The sequence below is a fragment of the Ambystoma mexicanum genome, chromosome 2q (genome assembly GCF_040938575.1).
Source record: "Ambystoma mexicanum isolate Mex_15411 chromosome 2q, UKY_AmexF1_1, whole genome shotgun sequence".
NCBI classification, from domain to species: domain Eukaryota; kingdom Metazoa; phylum Chordata; class Amphibia; order Caudata; family Ambystomatidae; genus Ambystoma; species Ambystoma mexicanum.
The window spans coordinates 764,733,436-764,758,693 of NC_090924.1; the positions used below are offsets into that span (position 1 = coordinate 764,733,436).

Below are 25,258 nucleotides of genomic sequence, written 5' to 3' on the forward strand. Positions count from 1 at the left end.
CCACAATCTTCATTGGCGGCTTCAGCCTCTGCACTCGTGGGCAAGGAGGAAAAACATACTCACGCCACTCTCCAATGGCGCCAGGCCAACGCTGATGCCATGTTGCTGTGGTGGGAAATTGCAGATTTCCTTCCTGAGCTCCCCACCCACAGCCAGGCTCGCTTGAAGGCTGGGCTGGCGGAGGCCAAAATCGTAGCACAAGATATAATGGAGTCCACAGTGGCCCATATTGACACATCAGACTGAGCCATTTGTATTGCCACGGCCATGAGAAGGATGGCTTGGCTCAAGGCGACAAAATTCAACCCAGACGTGCAGGAGCATATGCTAGACCTGTCTTTCGTGGGGGGTGGCCTGTCCATTCAACAAAGGATGAGGATCTTGATAAGAAAAATAATAGCTCCCAGACATTCGAAATCTTTATATCTATTCTTACTAAGACCACAACCAAGACCTTACAGCCAAACGCACCAACACTCAGACAAAGGTCGGTCCTTTAGAGGATTAGGGGCTTTCAGGAGAGACGGTCCAAACAACCGGACAGATCCCCTAGCCAGCACATGCACAAACAGCACAAGGCGGCTAACAAGGGTTTTTTTCCAGTCCCCCTCTTCAGCCCCAGCCTTAGAGGGGAAGAAGTTGTCTCATGCTCATCCGGATCCACAAGTCTCCGGTGGGGGGCAGGCCTGCCTGCCCTTCACGTACACTTCTGGCAGACAAAGTTCACGGACCCATGGAACCTCTGTGGTATCCACAGGCTTCTGGCTCCCGATTCCTCCTCCTCCTCCTCCTTCCTACCCTTTGCTCCCGCAGATTGGTACATCTACTCTGCTGGTGGACATCCATTCGCTCGCAGCAAGCCAGGAAGCGAAGGATGTCCCAGCCTTGCTTGCCCTCACTCCCAATGCTGGTGTGTGAGGTTCGTGGACCCAGGATCATCTGTAGGGTCAGGGAGTCGTGGGCCTTAGGCTCAACCTGTTAGCGCCATGGTGGCCCGCAAGAACCTGGTTCTTGGAACTTCTCAGTCTGTCGGATCAGCTCCCGGTACACCTGCCAATGGGTCCAGCACAGCTACTCTCCCAGCAAGGCGGCACAGTGATTCACCCCGCCCCGCAGAAGTTAGCCTTCAGCGTGGTTCCTGAAAAGGTTACCCTGAAGCATCCGCACCTGTCACAGGCTAAGGGCTAAGAGCGACGCAACCAGGAGCGAGTACAAAAGCAAGTGGACCAGATTCTGTCACTGGGCAGAATCAAAGGAAATTGATCCATTGACTTGCTCGTTGGATGATGTTATATCCTTCTATGGCACCTCACCCTTTCAGGGGTGCAGGTAGACAAATGCTGCATGTATCTGGCGCCCATTGGCGCCTACAAGAACTCGGGTGAGGAAGTCTTTTCATCCTCGAATCTGGTGGTTAAGAGGCACTTGGCGGGTCTGAGTAGACTGTATCCACCGACCTTAATGTGGTCCTGGGCACCCTGCCACACAAACCGTTTGAACCAATGGCATTCGGGGACATTGGGCTAGTTACCAAGAAGACGGCCCTGCTAGTGGGCCTTACCTCGGCAAGCCGAATCAGCTAAATCCAGGCACTGGTGGCTTCAGAGTTATATACTCCATTTCACAAGGACAAGGTGATGCTCGGAACGCACCCCGCATTTCTACCTAAGGTCATCTCCTCTTTTCACCTGAATAAGGAGATAATATTACCAACATTCTTTGCGGACCCTAAGAATGAGGCTCTGAAGGAACTGCACTGTCTTGATGTCAGACGTGCGCTAATGTTTCACCTTAACAGAACCAAGAGCTTCCGTAAATAAGACTCCCTCTTCATCACCTTTGTGGGATCAAAACAAGGCTCTTAGGCCTCCAAGGCCTCCATAGCCAGATGGATGGTTATGACCATCAAGGAGGCGTATGAGGGGCAGCACGAGCCATTGCCAGAAAACATGCATGCCCACGCCATCAGTCCTAAGGCACCAGACCCCCAGCACTCTCCAACGAGGCACAGGACTTGCGGCACTGGGCCATTGCCCACAGGATGTTCGTCATTCCGTTTCACCTGGCAGGAGTAAAGAACACTGTTGCTGACTCTCTCAGCAGGGAGCTGCGCTTTTGCCACGAGTGGGAGCCTCGGCAGGATCAAGTGGACAGCCTTTCCCTCAGATGGGGCAGTCCCCAGATCGATCTGTTTGCGACGGTGATGAACACCATGTGCCGGAGGTTCGCCAGCAGTTTCCCCCAGCTGGGGAGCATGGGGGACACATTCTCCTTCCATTGGGAAGGCCTGTTTCTGTTTGCGTTCCCAAGTTGCCACTACTACTTCGAGTCATCAATCAACTCAGACGGTACCGGTGCAGGATGATCCTCGTTGCACCAGCGTGGCCGAGGCAGATTTGGTACCCGGACCTTCTCAGCATGTCAACATCTCCTCCAGTCAAGCAGCCATTGGTCGCGGACCTCCTCGCCAGGGAAGGAGGCGCGATTTTGCATCACGATCCGGGATCGCTGAACCTGAAGGCCTTGCTCCTGCAGCATTAGAGTTTGGTGGTTACGAGCATCCGGCGGACTGCAGGGAGGTACTCGCCAAGGCCAGGGCATCGTCAACTTTGTAGTGCTATGGATACAAATGGAAGCGCTTTGCGACCTGGTGCTGGTCGCAGAAGATCAACCCTCTGAAGGTCACCTGCCCTCAGGTACAGGGCTGGCGCACGCCTCCATCAAAGTCCATCTGGCGGCATTCTCCTGCTACACCAGATCTCCGGGACAGTCTCAGTCTTCCTTGTGGTCTCACCGTCCAGTCAAGGAATTCACCAAGGGACTGTTTCTGCTCGTTCACGCCTGTGAAGGCTCCGGCCCCTGCGTGGGAGCCAACGTGGTGCTGACTAGGCTTATGGGGGCCTCATTCGAACAACAGCTCCGCTGAAGTTTCTGTCGTGGAAGACGCCTTCCTCGTGGCCATCACCTCTGCAAGAAGAGTAGGTGAGATCCAGGCCCTGTCCTGTAAGCCACCTTACTTGACTTTCCACGAGACTGGGGTGGTGCTGCGGAAGCACCCCTCCTTCATGTCCAAGGTTCCGTCAGACTTTCATCTCAACGAGCCCTTGGTGTAACCTGTGTTTTTTTCGACGCCTCTGTCGCCGGCTTACATGACTTTGCACTCGCTGGATGTGGCTCGAGCGCTGAAGTTTTATGTGGCCCGCACAAAGAATTTCTGGAGAACTTCTCACCTTTTTGTGAACTTCGGTCCTGTGAACCATGTGAAGGCACTGTTCAAGGCTTGCATTTCCAGATGGCTCTCTGGCTGCATCACACATAGTCACCGGTTGGCAAACCGACCGTTGCCTGGCTGTCCGAGAGCCCATTCAACCAGAGCAATCGCTGCTACGACGGCGTTCCTATCTGGTGTGCCCCTGCTGGTCATTTGCAGGGCTGCTACGTGGATGTCGACGCACACCTTCATGAAATTCTACCGCGTCAACGGGGATTCCAGGGAGGAGTCCAGAGTCGGCCAAGCAGTGTTGTCACAACCTGTTTGCTTGAAGGTGCGCCTGTTGAGTAGGTAAGAGTAATTACTTCTGTTTAGCCGTGCCACTTCCTGTGGTTGTGCATGTGTGTACTGTTTTGTATTCTTTATTCATGAGCATGTGAATCCATTCCAGACCCCATGCTGGAGAAGGAACAAGTTACTTGCCTGTAACTGTTGTTCTCCAGCATGGGTCTGGAATAGTTTCACATGCAAACCCTCCCTCCTACTCCTCTGCGGCTCTTCTCTTGGTCCTACTGCCACTTTACGTGCTACCAAATCTGAAGATGGCTGCCAGAGGAGGGGCTTAGATAGAGGGCAGTCATTGGCTCAGTATGACCCAGAGACCAGTGATTGATTACTAGTAGAAAGACAGTTCAGAAACGAAACTGAAACTGATTTTTTCTTTACTCAGTATTCCCAGCCTGACGACTGGGAATATTCATGAGCATGTGAATCCATGCCAGACCCATGCTGGAGAACAACAGTTACAGGTAAGTAACTTGTTCCTTTTTTACTGAGGATTCCCAGACTGACGTTGGGCGATATTCATGAGCATGTGAATCCGCTTGGCCCGGTGCAGGCCCCAAACTACTATATGTCTTGGATAAGACATTGCAGGCAAAATGACTGTATTTTTATGGGTTATGTTGGTGCTTGTGCTGGTAGGGCTTTGCCCAAACAGACCCTGTTCAGGTGGCTCATCCCTGTTTTTTTGGAAAGCTATGAACTTGCTTGAAAGTATGCTTCTGTGGGTCTCTAGGACTGGCTGCCACCATTCCTTCATCTCATCTATCCAAGGCAGAGGAACGGTTTAATTGGCTGGCCCCAGTGCAGGCCATCAGCTACTACGTCTCTCAATGAGATCAGGAAACATGACCGGCTTGTCGTTGTATTTGTAGGAGCCCCTGCTGGCAGGGCCGTGACAAAACAGACCGTGTCAAGGTCAATCAACCTCTGCATCTCGGAATGCTATGATCCTGCTGTTAAGGTTGTGCCTAAGGATCTCTGGGAGCATTCCACCAGAGGACTGGCTGCCACCTCTACCCTGCAGAGATGAGTCACTGTTCTGGACATTTGACAAGCGGCTATATGGCTACACATTCGCCTAATACTACTGCTTGGATTCCCAATCGGGGCAGGATGCTTGCTTTGGCACAGTGGTCCTCCAGCGTTCTCTGGTATTGGCGGCGTCCTTGCTGTCCTCCCCCTCCAGGTCTACGTACTGATATGGAAGTCCATCATAAATGTGGAATCTGTGGGACAAAGAAATCCATTTGAAGAACAAGTTAGTTACTTCTCAGGAATGTTCTTTTTAACGGATGACTTCCCACAGATTCTTTGTCGCTCTCCCAACCTGCCCGTTTGGAGGATAGCGGGTACACCTTTCGCATCTGCGTTCCCAGAGAGTCCAAGTGCAATGGAAACAGGATGAAAATATGGTCACGGGGCACGTCACCTCCATATATAATGGCCCTATCTTCCTGTCCAGCTCATAGAGGCATTGAGCTGCAACCCTTGGTGGCAGGCAAGCTTCTGAAGAGCAGTTGCTCTGGGAGAATAGGTATCATAGATGAGGAATCAGTATACTGAATATCCATCAGAGAGAATATTACTGAGAGGTGATTCTGTTATTCTTTAGCCACTCTGCTACAGCCCCTGCATTATTACCTTTTGAGTTTGCTTACCTTTTAGCTGATTAGCCTGCTACCATCGTACCTGTGAGACCATTAAAAAGAAACATGCTCTTTCAGGCATAAAACACTGCCTTGTCTTCTCCCAGGAGCAAGTGACTTAGTCGGTGAGACGATCACCCAGGTTCTGTTCTGTTTTGCTTTGAGTCTTTCTATCAGAAGGAATGTGTGCGAGGAATGAATCCATTAGACGAACCACATGACTTAAACTTTTGATAATGTTCTTTGTGATGCCCTTTTTCCTCATTTTCATCCCAACCTACTCCAGGATACGAATAGCTTGTAAACCTCTTGCAATTCTGTGTTTATTCATCTGCTGAGTGTGGAGGAAAAAGGGGCAGGATGGAGTCAATGGGGCGCAGCTGGTTCCATATGTACCGCCCTTGATATCCATCTGGAAGCTTGGGTACCAATACCGAGCAGAGCTGAGCAAAGATGTTGTGCCACCAGTGGTGGCTGAAAACATTTCAGAAGCTAGGCTGACGGTAGAGAATACATTGCTTATGTAAGGAATATGTGGGAGGAAGGACTAAGCCATTGGAAAAGACTGTAGTAATGGTTCTGTAATTTGCCCATATTTGCTATTGATGAAATATCCATATAAGACTATTGAAGCAATCATTTGAAATGGTAATTTACTTTGTTGGTCCTCTTTTCAGCTACGAGTTGAAATGGAGGAGGAGAAGAGACAGGCTGTGACTAAAGCTTTGACAAACATACAAGCAGAGACTGATAGAAAGTGTAAGCAGGTGAAGGAAAAGTGCAAAGAAGAGTTTGTAGAAGAAATTAAGAAGGTAGCAACTCAACACAAGCAAACAATTTCCCAGACAAAGAAGAAGCAGTGGGTATGTAAAATGCAGTTATTTGAAGTTGGAATTGTGAGAAGAACTCATAAATGTTTGTTCAATTTCATAGTGTAATTAGCACACACAAGCGGGCAATAGCGGCTCAGCTTACCCTTTCAAGTTGAAAAAAACTATTTATTTCAATGTGCATTGTGTTGCCTTTTGGCCCAAATTACACACAAGAATACACCTGTGATCTGTTCATATTTGGAGCACATGTAGGTCCACTACTGTTGGGGAGAATTCTCATTTATGGCTAATTTCCCTTACCTGGTGAGTCCCTCAGCAGCTTTGCTGGATTTCTGGGGTTTATTTTTTCCACCTGGTAAGAGTGTGAACCTTTTTCCCACTCTTACATGTGTTTTGCCATGTGTATTTCTAATGTTTGTGTGTTCTCTGGCTCTGGAGCCACACCACTCCATGAGCCCAACTTCTTGTGTGTGTTACACAGCACCCTCAGTGCAGTGACACAGGGTTTTCTCTAAGACTTGCCACTGACTCCATTTTTTCTGGGGCTGACTACTGTCCCCCAGAAACAGGTAAAGTTGCCATTTACTTTATATAGTCATTTAACCTACAGACCCAATGCACCCCATCTTACATGGAGTATTGGCAAGGATTAACTCTAATCCCTTTTTGTCTGTGCCTCCTGGAGCCTTGTAAGCTCCCTTAACACTAAGACTTGGCTGGTGGCAGTGGTATCTACCCTATCTTTTCTACCACGATGACACTATATAAACGTGGTACTGTTTTAGGCTATTGCATTAGCCTCGAACATAAACAAACCCGCTTGACCAAATGCATTTTTATTTTGGCTCCGGTCAGGTTTAGTCGTCATTTCTTTGTGTTAAGATCCTTCTTGTGTTTTACTTTGCGCGGCAAACCAGGTTTACCTTCTTTTGGAAGTCCTTTGGCGGGCTTCTGCAAAGAAGCCCTCCTTTGGCGTCTGGGTGTCTAGGTGGGCTGAATGTGAGGGAGGGGTTTAATAACCCCCTGCACAGGGTCTCCTTGGAGACCCAAGTCGCACTTTGTGTCCATTGGTTGAGGTGCTTGTCCTGGCTGGACAACCCCCCTGCTGTGTGATTGACAGCCAGGCTGTATGAATGGGGGATTTTGGCATAAAAGGCAGGACTCTTGAGCTGGAAGTCAGAGTCGCCACTGGAACTACAAGAACAAAGAGAAGCGTAGAAGAAGGCGGCTGCTGCAACTCCCAATTCCCGGTGAAGCCCTGCTGCAGTCCTGAGCGATCTACCCTTCAATGACAGAGAAGATCCAGTCCGGAGTCTTCTTCCCTTGAGCCTGGTGGGATCAACCAGCTCACCTCTCCACAGCCAGAGAGTCCTCTCCTGGGTTGGAATCGCTGCACGAAGCTGTAGTGGTCTGGATAGCCATCAGAAGAGCCCTCTCCTTTTTTAAAGGAGCGCACCTTTTATCCACTGTTGCTTTACTGCTGCTGGCCTCATCCCTGGGTAGTGCAGATCGCTCCAGACGTCGTCCTTCTTGTCCCCACGACTGAAGCTTCAGGAACCGTGAGTCTGCAGGAACTACTGCCCTAGCACCAGCTTTCTTCATTCAATTAAGGTACTGTGTCCATTTGGTCGTTCTCTCCGTCCGACCTTGAGGAATCAGGGTGAACCCTTTTTCTTACCGAAGGCTTGTCCTTTCTTCCTTCCCTCTTATAACTTTTGCCTCCCTTTGACAATATCCAAGTACTCCTGGCAACATTAATCTCAAACTGTTCTAATCGTGTGATCCTCGACAACAGATCCCTGCTCCAAGTGACACTGGTGCAGGCCTATCGACTTTAATCTGTCTGGTAGAATACGTCCTGGGATTTGAGTGCCTTGACAAAAGTATTGCCTATGATTTTTATCACCTTTGCCTTGCTTTTTATTCAATGTACTAAATGTGTTTTCACCACGCTTACAATTCTCCCCGCGGGTGTGCTTTTCTTTCGTAAGACCGAACTGTCATTACTGTCAAAACGTGAGCGCTGCTTAACCCCCGGTAACGGCTTTTGTTTCACAACACCTGTCTGCAAATCCTAACATACTTACCTTGAATTGACCTAAATCAAAGGAATTGGTTGTGTGTGGTATATTTAGAGTGTGGTTTTGTTCAATAGAAGTTAAGTATTTTATGAACAGATGGTTTACAAATAAATGTAGTAATATTTTTTTAACCAGAAACCTTGAGTCAGTGTTTGTTTGAGTCACAGTGATTGTAGTCCTTTGTGTAATCCCTATTACTGGTCATTTGCTCTTGAGATAAGTCTGGCTCCTCCGCTACTGCTACCACTATAACTGTGTAGTACAGGCTTGTACCAAAGGTGAAATTGTACTGCCACTTGTAGACTTAATTGTCTGTAACAGTGTCCCCTGCGGGTACTGCAGAGGATTCTGCCTAACAACTACTAGCTTTACTATGATCCACCAAAACCTATATTCCTTGTGTCATCATGGTGGGGAATCAACAGAACACTCAAGAAACCAGACAAATAGGCTTAAACTTTAGTCAGTAATATAGGAGGGGTTGGCTTAAAGCTAATTGGGCACAAAGGGGAATTCTGGCAGAAAAGGATAGACCACTTGTCTGTTTCCCACAAACTATGAACCAGAAGAGAAGGAGCAAAAGTTAGCAGAGGAAAATGATTCATTATATCCATAGTCCTTCCTTTGCTCTCCCTTGAAAGGCTCCCATTGTTCTTTATGCAGGTTACTCTCCCCTTGCTATGGGCTGCAGGTGTACAGGTTGGGTGAGTTGTTACAGGATCTAAGGAATGGTATCTGAAACACTAGAGAGAACTCTTGAAATAACTGGCTGGAGAATCAACAAAATAGTTGTTCATTCTATTCTAAGAGCATCCAGAGTTCTAAATCAAATGTCCAATTCGATATTCGACACACATTCATGCAGTTTCAAGGATCTAGCCCCCTGCCGACCATCTCAGGGTCACTGGTATTGTATTTATCATGCCTCTGCATGCTTTCTTTGGCTTCTGCATGGTGTGATCCTTGGTTCAGAAAATAATCTTTGGTTGCTCCTGGGCTCTGATATGGTAACCATTTGGCCACAGGTCGTTTTCCTAAGATCCTGGATCACAGACACAGCATGTGCCTACCAGTAATTACTTGCCATTGACTGCTTTATGAGATGCCCAAAATGACCAACAGGAATTTCCAACCCCTCCCCATCTTGCTTGTGTGTCTTTCAGAGTGTGTGTTTTTTCAGGCGGAGTCGTGAAGCAGAGTCAGTCTGCTACAGTCGTGTGCTACGGTCGGGTGTGTGTTTTTCTCCTCAGGAGCTGCAGCAACGTACTCCAGGACACTGCACCTTTAACAAGAAGGCGTGCCTTTATAAACCCGGATCTAGCGCATAGAGCGGCGCAGAGTCGTGAAGCAGAGTCAGTCTGCTACAGTCCGCTACGGGCCGCGCTTCCGCGCTCCGTGTACATTATCCGTGACCTCGGTCTTGGTCTGTTTGCGTGTGTCAGATGACCGCAGACTTGGGCCCCAGACAAGAAGGAAGACGCTCCAGCATCGCCGTATGCTGAATCCTTGGACTTCCTTGAAAGCGGTAACTGGCAACAAACCGCCAAAGGTAAGCAAGCGAGTAGAGGTGGTACCCGTCTCCGAAGACGGGATGTCAGTTAGCTTTTCTGCGTTCTCTCTCACTCCCTCTCTTACTCCTGTAGACTTATTGCTGCCTATGACTACCGCACAAAGCAATAAACAAATCTCACTCCTTGTTGAGTCGGCTGCAAATGCCATTCCAATTGAGATCGATGAGAGAGGCGAACGTGGAGGTGAATGTGAGTACGAAGCAAGCATAACGCTCCCTTTGGCCTCTCTGGCCTCCTCCGCCCAGGGCCTGTGTGTCACTGGGCTCTTGTCGCTAAATGATCTACCCTCCTCCAAAGTGACCCAGCCATTACCTTCATTACCTCTGGCGGTAGATCTGAGCACAAAGTCGAGCACAAATGCTCAAGAAAAAACCACTGTGGATAGGAGTGTCTTGGCAACAAGTCCCGAGGTTTTTTACTCGCCTTTTGATCTGACCGATGTGGAGCTGATTGAAGCCGTAAACACAAGTGTAAACATCATAAACACCACAAATATGCTTGTTCAACTCTCAGCTCTATTACATGGCTCATTCGGCTCATCTGCTAATCAAGAAGAGATTCTGAGTAACCCATTAGTTACTCTAGGCGTGTCACTCAAAAGATCCATCAACAATGGCAAATTAAACATGGCCGAAAATGCAAGAGTCTCCAGTGGCCCATGTTTACTGCCGGGCTCTGCTCTATTCCAACTAATGCCCTCGACAACGTCAGAGCAAAGCATTAGGACTAAAGAGACATTTCAATGGGGTCACCCAGTAATGTGTCTTCAATGTAACTGTCTAGGCCGACTGATGCCATCTTGTGTCCCATAAATCAAAAACTCAAAGCCTGGCCACGGAAACACATCGGGAGGGAACCGAGGACTCAGGTCATTTACACATTGATGAGATGTCCACATTGCTCAAAGTGCCACATGCGCCACCTGCATTCGCCCCTGCCGCTAAAAAATATAATGCGGGCCTCCTTAAATCAGGACATGAAATACGTTTGTTGGCACGATTAGATGTTGATTATGCCACTGCCAAAGAAAAATTGATAGCGTACCATGCACAAAAACGCTTAAATGGACAATCTCAACGCTCGCTGCCAAAATCATACGAACTACATGAAGTGGTGTCACATGTAAATCGAGTTCGGTGTGACTAAACCGCACTGGCAGCAGCGGATTTGGCCCGACAACAACCAGCCAAAGCTGCATGCCCACTCTCCACTGAACTCAACAAAACTCAGAGTTCGAATTTCCTGAATAACCTGCATGCTTGCCCACAACCAATCAACCACGCAGCGACAAGCACACCTAGAGTCCGGTCAACCATAACAAAAAAAACACCCCAAGAAAATCCCAGAAAACTATATTTGAGCGATCAACCTCCAACGCTTGAAGATACAACGATGAGCTCACACTCTCGCTCTGATGGCCCCTCCACCTTGATGCAAAAATCAAGTCTCTCGGCTGCAGCAGCAACCCAGATTTATAATAACTTACTTGCAGCATCTTCAATGGCGATGATCCCTTTCACAAAACTCTATGAATCTATCCATGATGTTCTCAAAGACCAGACTGCTTTGATATCGTCTTTATCCGAAAAAATGGAGAAAGTAGAAAATTTCAATATCTTTCTCACCAATCAGATCTCTAGAGAAGCAGATCTTACCGTATGTTGGCAAGAGCACTTGACTGACCTAGCAGCACGGCATCACTGTCAAAACGACACTCTGTCGGAAGGCCTACTGGACGCCTTAAAATGGATGCGCCACAATGCCGACGCGACAACCTCTAACCTTCGGTGCCGAAACCCCATGGCACCATGATGACAGGATGTCCATCAACTACGACAATTGAATTATCCTCCAGGGATCAGCTCCATTCTCCACCTGGAGCAAACAGTGGACCACAATGTGGCCCAGCATCTGCTGTTGTGTCGCAATGTGGGCAAATTGATCTAGTAAAATCGAACCCTGCTCTGCCGACGACGCTGACATGTACAACACAGACGCAAGCTTCTGCCAATAACATCACTCAAACTGCTCTAACGGCGAATTCTATCAAGGCCTCAAACCATAAACAAGCAACGACAGACGCCCAACGATCTGTGGAGACCTTCGCATTCGAGTCGACTCATCCAGCAGCGAAACAGGCTTCTTAGTGCCCGACAAACTCTTTTGGCATATTCGAGGGCACTGCAAAATCAATAACGACTGCCCAGACTGATGCATCACTTGCCAATCCACTCCCAATGAAGTGCCCTTCCATGAAAAATGTGCACGAGGGCAAACAACCTCGACTGACAAAAGGCAAAACCAAAGCAAACAAGTTTATTCGAAATCTAACTTCTCCGAAGCATTTGGGACTGTTTAAGCGAGTGGAACTATCAAAGGATGTTGTGAGTCAATCCGCCGCTCTTACAGTTGAAAGTGATGCGCCCAAAAATGATCCAGCTCTAAAGACAAATAAAAGGAGAAGATTGGAGTCTGACATCGAAACGGTGGACAATTCCAGAATTGGATCTGAAATAGACCTATGTGACTTATCCACATACTCACACCGAGGTGAATCATTTGAGGGCCAAGAAATGATGGAAAATGAACATTCACGCCAAAACCCGAATCCGCTTCCTAGAATCATGAAAGGGACAACAAATCAACGGCTTAACAACTTCACTCAAATTGCCATGATGAAAAGGCACAAAAAAGCTCTCGCGAGCAACTGGACCAACACATTAATCACTCATCAAGATGGAACCCAAAATGCACTCTAACTCAAAAGAGCAATAAAGTACATTATTCTTCAAGGGTACAACGCAACCATACATCTTTGCCTTCAACTCAAATTGGTAAATTACGCCTGCAAAACATTCAAAACGATGACATTGACGTTAACTTAAATCGTAACAACGTCATGAGGCTGTTTAAATGCATTCCTTCTTTACGCACTATTGAGTCAGAGGATATTAAAATCGTGGCATACCCGACAGAACCTACAGCAGATCAAGTTCTTTTGCATATCACATCTGCTTCAGTCCGTAATACAATCATGAGAGCCTCTGAAGAACTACTTGTTTTCGGCTTTGACATCATGATTGAACCACCGTAGTTGACAAAGAATGCAAACAGCTGCATTCCATCGCCATCAGGCAAAAAAGACGCCATTCTGAGTCGCAACGACCTGAGGAAATCTCTTTCTGAGGTCCCCACAAAGGTAATCCAAAATACTGAAAATGGCCGTAAGCCAGCTCGGGAAAACCGCAATCTAGGCTCCCAAAACACGAGACAATAGCAATGACCCGCAGTGCGTTAGTCCTGGTGCGAATTCCTATCTTGGAACACGAGAGGGTTCACGCATCTTTTCAACAATTTCGACATCAACCTACAAAAGGTAATTGTAATTTGCCTACAAGAGACGTGGCTTGGCGATGCTCCGTCAAGAGATGGCTTTGAAATCCATCTGAATCCGGCAGTGAAGAACCCCCAGGGTCGACCCTATTCGGGGCTCTTAATGATGATAAAAATAAACATCTGGTGGAAAACACTGGAAACCTTCAATCCTAATCCTTTTATTCAAGGAACAGTCATGCAATCATCTCATATAAAAATGGAAGAGTGCCCGCATCTGCTGATTATTAGTGGCTATAGGAATCCGCATAAAATCAGCACAGTTTCCTTCATAAAGGCTACTACTAACCTGATAGATAACGCTCTAATTACACACAGAAACGTATCTACAATCTGCTGTGGCGACCTAAATTGTTCTTGGTTTAGGTTCGACGCAGACCAAAAGATAAACGTACCTTTAAATGAGAATGAGATCTCCAGACGTAGTCAGGCTTGGATGACGGCTCTAACAAACTGAAATTGCTATATGTTAAATGGAAATGCTAAAGGCGACGATCCACCGGTCTCAACCTGGTACCGTGCTGACTCACACAGCATTTTGGATTACTTTTGTGTATCACAAAACATGGTTGAAAAAACGATTAAGTTGAACGTCGATAAAATGGTTAATAGCGATTATGATCTTCTTCGACTCTCTTGTATGATGGAGTGGGTAAACTCTGATGGGCAATATGAAACACTGATAACAGTAAATGCGGGAGGAAACCGGCTGTGAATCAATGGACCGCAACTTCAACTACTAGGCGAGCAGCTATTTATACTGCACGAAGAACAAGCCAACTATGCCCCGCTACTGAGCCAACTCAAGACCCCCATGGTCGTGGCTCGATCAATGGGAAGTTCACATAAACATATTTCATGTTCAATCATCTCAGTGCAAAAGAAATCCATGCGGTGCGATATTAGACGGCTGAAAAAGAATTTCGTTCTTATCAAGCGGCCCGAAGATCTAAGAAAGGCAATCGGACAAAGGCGCCAATTGTATCGAACTACCGCCCGATTGCCCTACTTGATACGATTGGAAAAATTCTCGGCTCCCTCCTCCGGCAAAAATTGGCTGATCGGGCATCTAAGGCAATGATTTCGGACACCCGTCAAACTGGCTTCACCTCAGGAGTGGGTGTTGAAGTAAACTTGCTCATTCTTACCATCCTGAAGTTGGAAACTCTAAAAGCAAAGAAGAAATTATATCTAGCCTTTATTGATATGCGTCAAGCCTTTGACAAAATTAATCGTGGCCTGCTCTGGAAGAAGTTGCAGAACTGGAACTGCCCTCGCTCCATATTGGAACCGATCCAAGCACTTTACAGCGGTACATCAATTTGGGTTCGCCTAAACAATCAAGACGACCTGTCGAATAAAATCTTAACACAAAGAGGCGTGAAACAAGGATGACCTTTGGTAGCTGAGCTATTTAAGCTCTTTATCGCAGATGTTTCGGAGCATTTGAATCAGGTACATTGTTTTTCACCCAAAATGAACACAACTCAAATCAAGTGCATAATATATGCGGATGATCGTGTGCTGATCGACCACACACAAATTGGGTTACAACGGCTATTAGGCAACTTGCACAAACATTTAAAATCTAATGATCTGGAACTGAATGTCGAAAAAACTAAAGTAATGACTATTGGTCACCCACGGTCCCGGAAAGACAAAGCCTTCAAATGGACAATCGATAACGACACCTTAATGTCAGTAAAATCCATTCGCTATCTTGGAGTTATGTTTAATATTTCTCTAAACGAGCATCATTGGAGGCAGGACCTAATTGCCCGGATGACTCAATTTGGAATACAGGGTGCCAAGATTAATAATGAGTACGGGAAATTCAGCTCATCACCCGTCATCATATTTTACTTACAAAAAGTGATACCAGCAATTACGTTCAGCGCCGAAGCCGGTTGGAACTTGAACCCTCTAACATGGCACAAACTGGAAGGTTTATTTTGGAGGCGTGTACTGAATTTACCAAACTACGTCTCTGTAACAGCGATCCGCTATGAGTTATCACTGAATTCCTTATATTCAGTGGTAATTTGGAAATCACTGAGTGCCTGGCGCAAAATGCTAATACTACCTGCAATACCTGCTTACAAAATTTTTGCCACAAAACCAGACGAATCCAACAAGAATCTGCTAGTTGAGTGGAAATCATCTCTGGCAAATCATCTTCTAAAGGCCGATATAAAACTTGATGACCTGATTAACTTTCCGCAGTTGGTCAAAAGAAATTTGTAACCTGACCTGGACCTGGATTTCAAATTCTGAACAACGAGATAAATTGAAATCAACACTGAAAGCCAAAACATGTTTCCACAGACCGAACAAACAGTGTAGATATTTACTAAAGTGCCCTGCACGTTACAATCGAGAACAATTCTTGAGGTTCCGCCTAAATGCCATGCAAACCAAAGAAATGTTGTGGCAACGAAAGAACAAAGACACATCAGACAATATCTGTCAATATTGTTCGAGTGACATTGAATCGCTTCATCATCTAGTCACAGCATGCACTGGGCTGAGCATTCAGCGATCATGCCACCTTGGGTCATATGCCCCCCAGGATGATGATATGGCAAATTGGTGGGGACGTGTGACTGCAGGGCATGACATAAATCCAACCTGTGCTGTAGTGAATTATCTAGATTCATTCCTGAAGAAAGGGTCCACAGGTCTCAATTGACAGCGGAGTGATTGGAATGATTGTTGTCTATGTATCTGGTTAACTGTCTATCTAATTCTTCTGTGGTTTTTTGTACCTTCTTATTGTCTATGGCTATTGAGTAGAAAGTGGATATCACGCGCCAGGTGTCAATTGACCTATATTCTATTTTACTGATTTTGTTCAGAAGTGAAGTGTCCCTTGTAACAAAAGTTGTGCTTGATCAACTGTTAAGTTGTGATTGCTAGACTGAAGTTTCAATAAAATAAAAAAAAGACATATTTCTCACCCGCCACCCAAAGGTAGTATTATTAAGATTGAGTCCACTACAGAATCTGGTCTGTTCTCTCACCAGTGTACTGGATTTTACCAGGGTCTTGGATACAGCTTGTTTGGATTGCATCAGAATGTTGGCTGTAGCTTCAAGAAGGCTAGTGAAACAGCTCTTCTTCAGAGGGCCCTATCCCTTGTCAGTCTCTGGACAGCAAGCTCTTGGCAATGTGCTTGGATGACTGGACTGCACCACTTTGCTCTCCTTGCTCTTTCAAATTCTGCTTGCACAATCTCTCCCTCCTAGCTCCTACTCCTTCTGCCTCCTTTGGCATTCTTTTGCCTTTTATATTGCCTTAACCACATCAGGGCCCAGGTAATGTCTGTGATTGGGTGGGGTGTTTTCTATTTATCCCTGGTCAGGATTGGTCATGGCCTTGGTGTTCCTCAACCCACTACCAATGTGTTCTTTTTCCCTTTCAGAGTCTTCACTTGGTTTGACTTAGCCTGAGAGTGAATAGTTTGATAGGGCCAGGAACGTACAAGCTGAGGTCGTGAAGGCAGCAGCTACCTATTTGGAGTAAGGAGATGCTGTTATGGTCACTCCTTGTTGTGCTCCCTGCTCCTCCTCACAGTGACCTCTGCAAATGCTGCTATGTTCACATGGTTTGCAAGACGATTGATCTCTCTCCTGTTTGTCGTGAGAGATGAGCATGTAGTGTGAAGCGCAATTGTGGTTTGCAAGCCGTTCCCCACCTTCTGGTCTGTTACAAGCATCAGTTTATTCCAAAAACGCAAGGCTATAAACAAAGGCTGTTTCACTGCAACAAAACCTGCAATTCCTTGAAACGCTCCAGATATCATAGCTTGATCCATTTTTCGGCCCTGTCACAATCACTATACTTGCATAACAAACTGAGGAGGAAAGAGAGGCTGTGGAAAGAGAGGCTGCAGGGTATCCTCAACAACCTCAAGGGTTCGCATCATGGAGTGGATAGCTTCCCATTGCCCTGAAAGCCTCTTGTCCCCCCAGTTACCCTTGACAGGTTACTTCGGCACACTTGCTATACGTTTTATGCACATTTTAGTTCTACAGTTACTTAGCAGGTGATATCCATTTCTTACAAATTTGGAAAATATGTACCCCTACATCTTTCCCTTTTTTCTCCCTACTTAACAGAGATCGGATAATAGGGATTATATCCCAGCCGTTTACACATGGTAGGCAGGCAAATAAAGGATTTTCTGGAGTGTGAAACACGTGTTAGTTCAAGGCTTAGTTCACGCTTAGTTCAGAGTCTTAGAAACTCCTGCCTCTAGGTTGTGGGTAGCTGTGAGTTTGTCTCATTGAGGCAGTGCTAGTTCAAGTTGAGGTACAGTTCAGCCTGGTGAATGGGTCAACAAGGCTTCTGGTGGGGACAGGATTTGATGCTTACAACGGGCTTGTCATGCCGAGTCAAGCAGAGTGAGCAACATTCTGATCTCACTCTGGTAGCTGGGTGTCTGCATCAGTTTAACAGAGGTTTGTGTTCCAGTGGGTCTTTGCAGGTTGCCGGTTCCAGCAGGGCATTCTCGTATCCATGTCTGAACTTTCTGCAGGTTCCATTGCTTCTTCAAGGTAACTAGAAAAAACATTCAATTTCAGGGGGAATTAGGGAAAGGTAAGGATCCCAATTCCCCAGTTGCAAGGCTTCATTAAGTCAGACATTTTGACAGCTAGCCAATTAATGGGGGTTGCCATGTTCATACGTTGCTAGCTTCCTTGTGAACAAACTCTAGACGTGGGGATCACAGACACTATCTGGTAACGGTTGCTGCAGCTTTGGAACTCCCACACACTGCCAGAGAGGTGTGAAGGCCACATCGGTTTCACATCTCTCTCATAGGGGCAGTATCTGACTGCAGGTTATGCACTGGATTTTATGCCAATTAACCAGTACTCTCATTCTTGGAGAAATAGCAAGGCTGCACTCCCTGAAATGATTAAAATGTTTGACACCGACACCTCGATGCCATCTATCCAAGTCTACTCTTGTATGGATAACTAACGCATACTCCCAACCCTTTCAGGTGTGGCATAACACAAATAGTGTTATCTCTGATTCCTGATCTCAGGACTCATCAGAGATATGTCTGGTAATCCAGCAAGACAAATGAAAAAAGCATAGGGATACTGTTTCAGATCCGCAGCACACATCAATGCACAACGTGCACATAAACATTTTTAGAAGGGGGTGTGGCCTGGTGCCCATGGAGTGAGGAGGCAGAAGCGCTGAGCTCCGGCCGAGATCCTGCAATGCGATCCTGGAACGGTGGATAGAAGACTCCACCAACAAAAATGAAGTGACTGCAAGGAAACGGAAGCGCTTCCCAACATAGGTCCAGCAAACACGAGAAATATCGGATTAATAGGCGAAGAGCGAGCCCTCCCGAACTGGTCCCTCTGGAGCTGCACAAAACGGCGGGCGCGATCCATAGCCGCCGCAGCTGAAGAGGGGGAAGGGCGGAGTGTCCAGCGATCTCCCCGTGCAAGTAGCAGATGGGAGCAGCCCAGCGACAACCCCGACTGGCTGACCCGGTACACGGAAGCAGGCAGGGAGAGTGAGTACACCCTAGCACTCCTACACCACCAGAGACGCAGCGGCCGGTAGGCGGAACACCAGACAACCGTGTGAGGAGACAGCGGGCCCGGCATTGTGACCAGAGCCGAGAAGAAGTGAGGCGAGACACTCCCTGGAGGAACACAAGGTGAGCTGGTGAAGGTAGTGCACCCTGGAGGTTCGGAGGCAGCAGAGGAGACCCCCCAGTGCAGCAGAGTAGAACACCGAGGGTAGCGAGGAGGGGTGAGGCAAAAGACTCTGGACTCTGGAGGCCGGCCGTGGGTGTGCTGACGAACGGAGGGGGAACATGACCCGAGAAGCGCAACATCAGAAGAAGACACTGGCGTAAAGAAGGTGGGACACTAACTTAAGGGTGCGGCAAGCTGCTATACAGAGAAAGTGGGCCCAACAGTGGGCTTTTCCAGAAGCGAACACTGAGCATTAGATTGCAAAGCGGGAAGGGGCACACCTGGCAGATCAGTCTGGCAAGACCTAGGCAGCACTGGGTACCCTGGGCACGGGACAAGCCAACAAGAGCAAGCGAACCCAACGAAAACGCGTCCCACCTACAAGGTTGGCTACCCACATATTACAGCGGCAGTGAGCCCATAACGACTCATGGGACACTTGAGTAAGCACCGCAGTAGCCGCAGAACGGTGCAACGGACTAGCAGCAAGGAAGCGCAGCGGTAAACTAACCCCGGACGACGCACAAGAAACAAAAGCTAAAGATAATAAGGTGGGAAAGAGAGCAGGAGCACAAGCAGGCACATGAACAAGACTTTGGAAGTAATGCAAGAGACAAAACAAAGTAAATAACCCATATGTGCTCCATGAATGCAAAAACCATAGCACAGCATTGAGAACCAGAAGGCCAAACTAAAACAACCTACCACCCTAAGCGGATAGGAGCTGATACAAACGACAAGGGGTGCAGCACAATCCTCCTACCCTGCACGAACGAGAAACAAGCCACATCACGGCAGGGACATCTGAGGCCCCTGAGACGCACAAGCCTAGCTACAAGTAAACAGGGTGAGGTAGAAATAACCACCAATCCGAGTGAGAAACGCAAGCTGAGACTCTCAAACACCCCAAATACCAGAACAACATCATAGATACGACATAACGCCAAAATGTCATCCTCCAGAAATAAACGGAAGACGACCATAATAGACTTCTTTGCTGTCACCAAGTCCCACAACACACCACAAAACGGGGAACCCAGAAATGAAACTCAGAAAGCAATGGAAGGGATTAACAAAGATAGTCAAGTACTAGAAGACATAGCTGCACTGAGAACCTTCATAGATACTAAAATGGAAGAGTTAACGACCGACATGCAGCTAATGCGCCAGGATGCCCGCAATCTAGCGGAGAGGGTAACTAATGCAGAGACAGCACTCACAAGAAACAGAGAAAGCAGCGGACCTCAGAATCGGAGTAACAGAGCTAGAAAAGAAAGTGGCCACGCTGGAAGCAAGGTCCGAGGATGCAGAAGGGCGTGCAAGACGCAGCAACATAAGGATACTAGGTGTACCTAAAGGCACAGAAGGCCCAAACCCAACGGGCTATGCCGAAACCCTCCTACAGCAAGAAATGGGAGTGAGTCACCTAACACAGGGCTTTGCTGTGGAAAGGGCTCACAGATCTCTCCAGAAGAGACCACCTCCGGGCTCATACCCCTGCCCGATAATTGCAAAGATCCTCAACTTCCAGGACAGGGAGACCATCCTTAAATACTCCAGGGAGGGAGGTGTAATAGAACGCGACAACTCCAAAATAACCATATACCCCAACTACACACCAGCAGTACAAAAGGCGAGAAACTCCTTACCAATCAAGGCCAGGCTCAGACAACTCAACTTGAAATATATGTTGCTCTACCCGTCTAGACTAAAGATGATACATAAGGGACATGCAATATTCCTGGGAACACCGGCAGCAGCCACCATGTGGATGGAGCACAACAACTTGGCGGATGACATGGAAGCGACCAGTTGAACATAAGGAACAGCTCAAGGAAGTGACAAGACCACCGGAACATCAAGACACGGCAAGAAGGCCGAGGGACACGCTCGGCCTCCCCAACTGAGCACACAGTCCTAACCCACTGACCGATTAGTGTGGGCCTGTTGCCAGCACGAGACTACTTGCACCCAAAACCCAGAATGGGACTAGACAGCGCGAGGGCGCCTGAGCGCTGTGTGTGGAACGCAGCTGCTGGGTGCAAGTTTGGTTTATGTTTTTTGTTACTCTTGTTATACTGTCTACATGTTGCAAATAAATGGTGGGAAGGGGGACAGAAAACTCCCAAACAATGGAACTAGGGAGGTGCCCAACCTGGAAGAAGAACTAGCAACCTTGGAAGGCAAGCCAAACGAAGGAGGAAGTGGGAAGCAGACCAACGCCTCGACTAGACAAGACCATGCCTACACAACTTAGAATAATGACATGGAATGTGAGGGGAATGGGCTCATACCTGAGGAGAAACCGGATCAAATCCTTCTTACAGAGAAAGAAAGTATTGATAGCCCTACTTCAAGAAACGCACCTCACGACAGAAGCCACATCCAAACTGAAAGAATGCTGGGGGGCAGGGGCAAGGAGCACCCTACTCTAAATACGCAAGAGTATTATTCATGTGGGAGAACCCAGAGATACCATTCCAACTGCTAGGAAGCAAAGCTGACAAGGAGGGCAGGTGCCTGGTAATGTGGGGCATGGTCTAACAAACCAAAGTATGCATTGTGAACTCCTATTTCCCCAACCATGGCATACCCGCCCACCTCAAACAAATATGCACCAAAATAGCACATCACAGAGAAGACTTATTTTAATGGGGGCACTTCAATTGTGTAAAAGATGCGGCCCTGGACAGATGTGACTCACCACAGCACCAAGGAAACACAACCTCACAGGCGTTAGATACAATGGTTGACCACCTGGACCTGGTAGACGCATGGCGGGCACTACACCCCACGGACAGATGTTAATCACATTACTCATCCCCCCACAGCCTATACACCAGGATAGATTACCTGTTTATTGACAGAGACCAAATGCCACAGGTAGAGTACACGCAGAACCTAGGCAGATCAATATCAGATCACTCCCCCCTAATCATGCAATGGAAAATTAAAGGACCCAGACCCCCCCAGCCCACTGTGGCACATGCCCATAGGGGCACTCACAGACCAAGCGTTCAAGGAAGATCTTGGGGACAAACTAGAGGAATTTGTGCAAATAAATAAAGGCAGCGTGGACAGATGGGCCATGCTATGGGAAACAATGAAAGTGGTGGCACAGGTGGAGGTAATAGCAGGAGCCGGGGGGGTTCGGAAACAATAAAAAAAGAACTTGAGGCCAAGGAAGAGGAAAACAGTTGGAGGCCAACACCCAGTTCACTAGCGCAGACGAGATAAAACTGAAAGCGATTAGAGACAGTTGCCAAGAGGCATGGGGAAGGCTATCCAAATTTGATAACGCAACATGCACCGTCAGAGCACATAAAGAGGCAGACAAGCCAAGCAGGCTACTAGCCTGGTTATGCAAGCGAGAGCACCCGAAGCACCTACCACATGAAAATAAAAACGAGAGCGGGACAACACATAGGACACAGCAATCAATCAATGACACATTTGCTGCCTTCTACTCCAAACTCTATGCCCATGACAATAAGGTGTCGGAAAAGGATATTAGGGACACATTAGAAGAAATGGGACTCCCCAAACTTAGCAAAGAGCAGAGAGAGACACTAGACAAAGCCATCACCATTAAAGACGTAACGGAGGCCATCAGATCTCTAGCCACATGCAAGACCCCAGAAGGTGATGGCCTACCGCCAGAATTTTATAAGGCCTACGAGCCAACCTTTGCACCACTGCTACACAAGGTATTTATGGAGGCGTTCGAGCTAGGGACCCTGCAGGAAAGCATGAGGGAAACACTGGAAGTCCCGATACTCAAACCAAATAAACCCGCAGAATACTGCGATTCTTATCGCCCATTGACGATGCTGACCTATGACAGTAGAATACTGACCTCTATACTGGCCAAGTGACTTGCTAGAGAGGTGGGAGCCCTATTTCACGAAAACCATAACGGATTTGTACCTGGCCACAAAACAATGGCCAATCTACGCCGACTCCAACACATTATGGCACCAACACTAGAGAGCGAAGAACCGTTGGCAATATTATCGTTGGACGCAATCAAGGCATTTGACTCCATATACTGGGAGTGGCTCCTAGAGGTATTGAGGAGTTTGGGTTCGGAGAGGGCTTTGTGAGATGGGTTAAAGTGATAAACAGCAACCCCAAGGCAAGAGTGAAGACTTGGGAGTATGGAGTCAAAGGCGTGGGCGATACAGAGAGGCACCAGACAAGGTTGCCCGCTGTCACCCATGCTATACATCCTGGGGCTCAAACCAATAGCCATCTACCTCAGGAAACAGCTCTTTGATGCAGGGATAAAGGTCGGAGGCAAATACAATATAATATCCCTCTATGCCGACGACGTTCTCCTATACCTGAGGGACCCACACATCAACGCCCCGATAGTACTAGAGATACTAGACAACTATGCGCGCTACTCCGGGATACAGTTTAGCAAACAAAAGTCATGTGCATTCTCTGTAGCAGGGCTAAGGGGGGTGAATGCAATAGACTTGCCTGAAGTGGGAATCAGTTGGCAGGTAGAGCGGTTCAGGTACCTAGGGGTTAACATCAAACACACACCAGAGCTCACACACGAAAGCAACACGGTGGCTGTAAAGAACGGCCTACACAAATCTATGAGGTTCTGGTTGAAACTGCCACTGTCCATGATGGGTAGGGCGGCGATCACCAAGATGATTATTCTTCCGAGGTTCCTGTACCTCTTCCAAAACGTATGTCACTATATTGGGCCATCCTTCTTCAAAAAGCTAGATGTATTACTTAGAGACTTCCTATGGGGAGCGGCCAGGCACAAACTGTCCTTAACCACACTGACACTACCATACAAGGAGGGAGGGATGCAACTACCGGACATCGAGAAATATTACTCGGGGGCACAGCTTAGACACGTAATGAGATGGTTATCAGACAAGACCACACCCGAAATACTATGGAACCCACCATCGACCAAGCACAGACCCATGATTGTAACCTTGGGTAGACAAGTATGGAACAGAACCAGAGCAGTGCTTCATCTGAGGCACCCCTATTCACCCGATACTCCGATCTTAGCGGACGTCTGCAGGCTGCCTGCAGACATACCCGTAATGAGAAAATGGAAATCGGTGGGTCTGTACACCTGGGGAGACATGTTTGACGAGCGAGCTTTCAGAGAGTTTGAAACGCTACATGTACACGAGGGTCTGGCAAAGGGACAATTCCTATGGTACCAACGGATCAAACGCACTGTCAAAGGAAAATGGGACACATGGCCAGAAGAACTAGCACAGAGCCCCATACTGGTAGAGATGTACAATCTAAGTGATGGATGGAGACCTGTGTCCAGACTATATGGTCAACTAACAGACAGGCCCAATCACCGTAGCACCACATTGAAAGAAAAATGGGAAAAAGACTTAGGGGTCACATTAACCGAGAAGGAATGGGAAAGGGCATTGATGCACCCAAAAGAAGTGTCCAGGAACGCCAGATTCAGACTAATCCAATTGAATGTCCTATATAGGACCCACATGACACCTCTTAGTGTCGCAAGCTTCAACAAACAAACCCGGCCAAAGAGCCCCCGGTGAGGAAATGAAGAGGCTGGCATAATGCATATGTTCTGGTGCTGCCCCAAAATACCGGGCTTCTGGGCTAAAATAGAGCGTACCTGCAAAAAAGCAGGAGTGAACAGGTACGATTGGTCTCCAAAAGAGTGTCCATTAGGCACATACCCCAGACTAGGCAAGCACACAGATGTAGTGAAACTAATGGACCTGGCATGCATACTTTCAAAAAGGGTTATCGCAATGGCATGGAAAACACCCGGAGGACCACAATATGTGCCATGGAACAAACAACTCGAGAGATGGGCCGCAGCAGACACCAAAGCTTGGAGCGAAGGAAACAAGGGGTCCGAGGACGATATAAGCGCCACGTTTGAAGCCTGGAATGCCCTAATTAGAGACCTGTTCCTATCAGAAGACGACAAGCTTTTAGAGAGAATTCTCATTTCATGGCTAATTTCCCTTACCTAGTGAGTCCCTCAGCAGCTTTGCTGGATCTCTGGAGTTATTTTCTTTCCACTTGGTAAGAGTGTGAGCTTTTCACCCCTCTTACTTGTGTTTTGCTATGTGTTTTTACCTGTTTTTGTGATTGTGGACTCTGGAGTACACCACTTCAGTAGCCCCTTCCTTTGTGTGTCACACAGTACCTTCTGTGCCGTGACACAGGGTTGTCGTTCAGACTTCCCACCGACTCCATTTCTGAGGCTGACTACTGTCCCCCAGAAAAGGGTAAAGTTACCATTAACTTTACTTAATCAAATTAACCACAGATCCAGTACACCTCATTTTACATGGAGTACTGGAAGGGTTAACTCTTATCCCTTTTTATCTGTACCTCACAGAGCATTGTTTCGCTCTTTTTAACATTTAGACATGGCTGGTGGCAGTGGCATCTACCCTAATTTTCTACTGCGG

The 25,258-nt window shown here is 47.5% G+C and overlaps 1 protein-coding gene across 2 annotated transcripts in view; it reads left to right on the forward strand.

Annotated features, from left to right (window-relative positions):
* Window positions 1-25,258, forward strand: part of ZMYND11 (zinc finger MYND-type containing 11) — a 1,608,641-nt gene that overhangs the window by 1,528,525 nt on the left and 54,858 nt on the right. For both annotated transcript variants that reach the window (XM_069647993.1, XM_069647994.1), the window contains one exon: window positions 5,880-6,065. In XM_069647993.1, coding sequence (XP_069504094.1) covers window positions 5,880-6,065 — 186 coding nt within the window. The remainder of the gene's footprint in view (window positions 1-5,879; window positions 6,066-25,258) is intronic.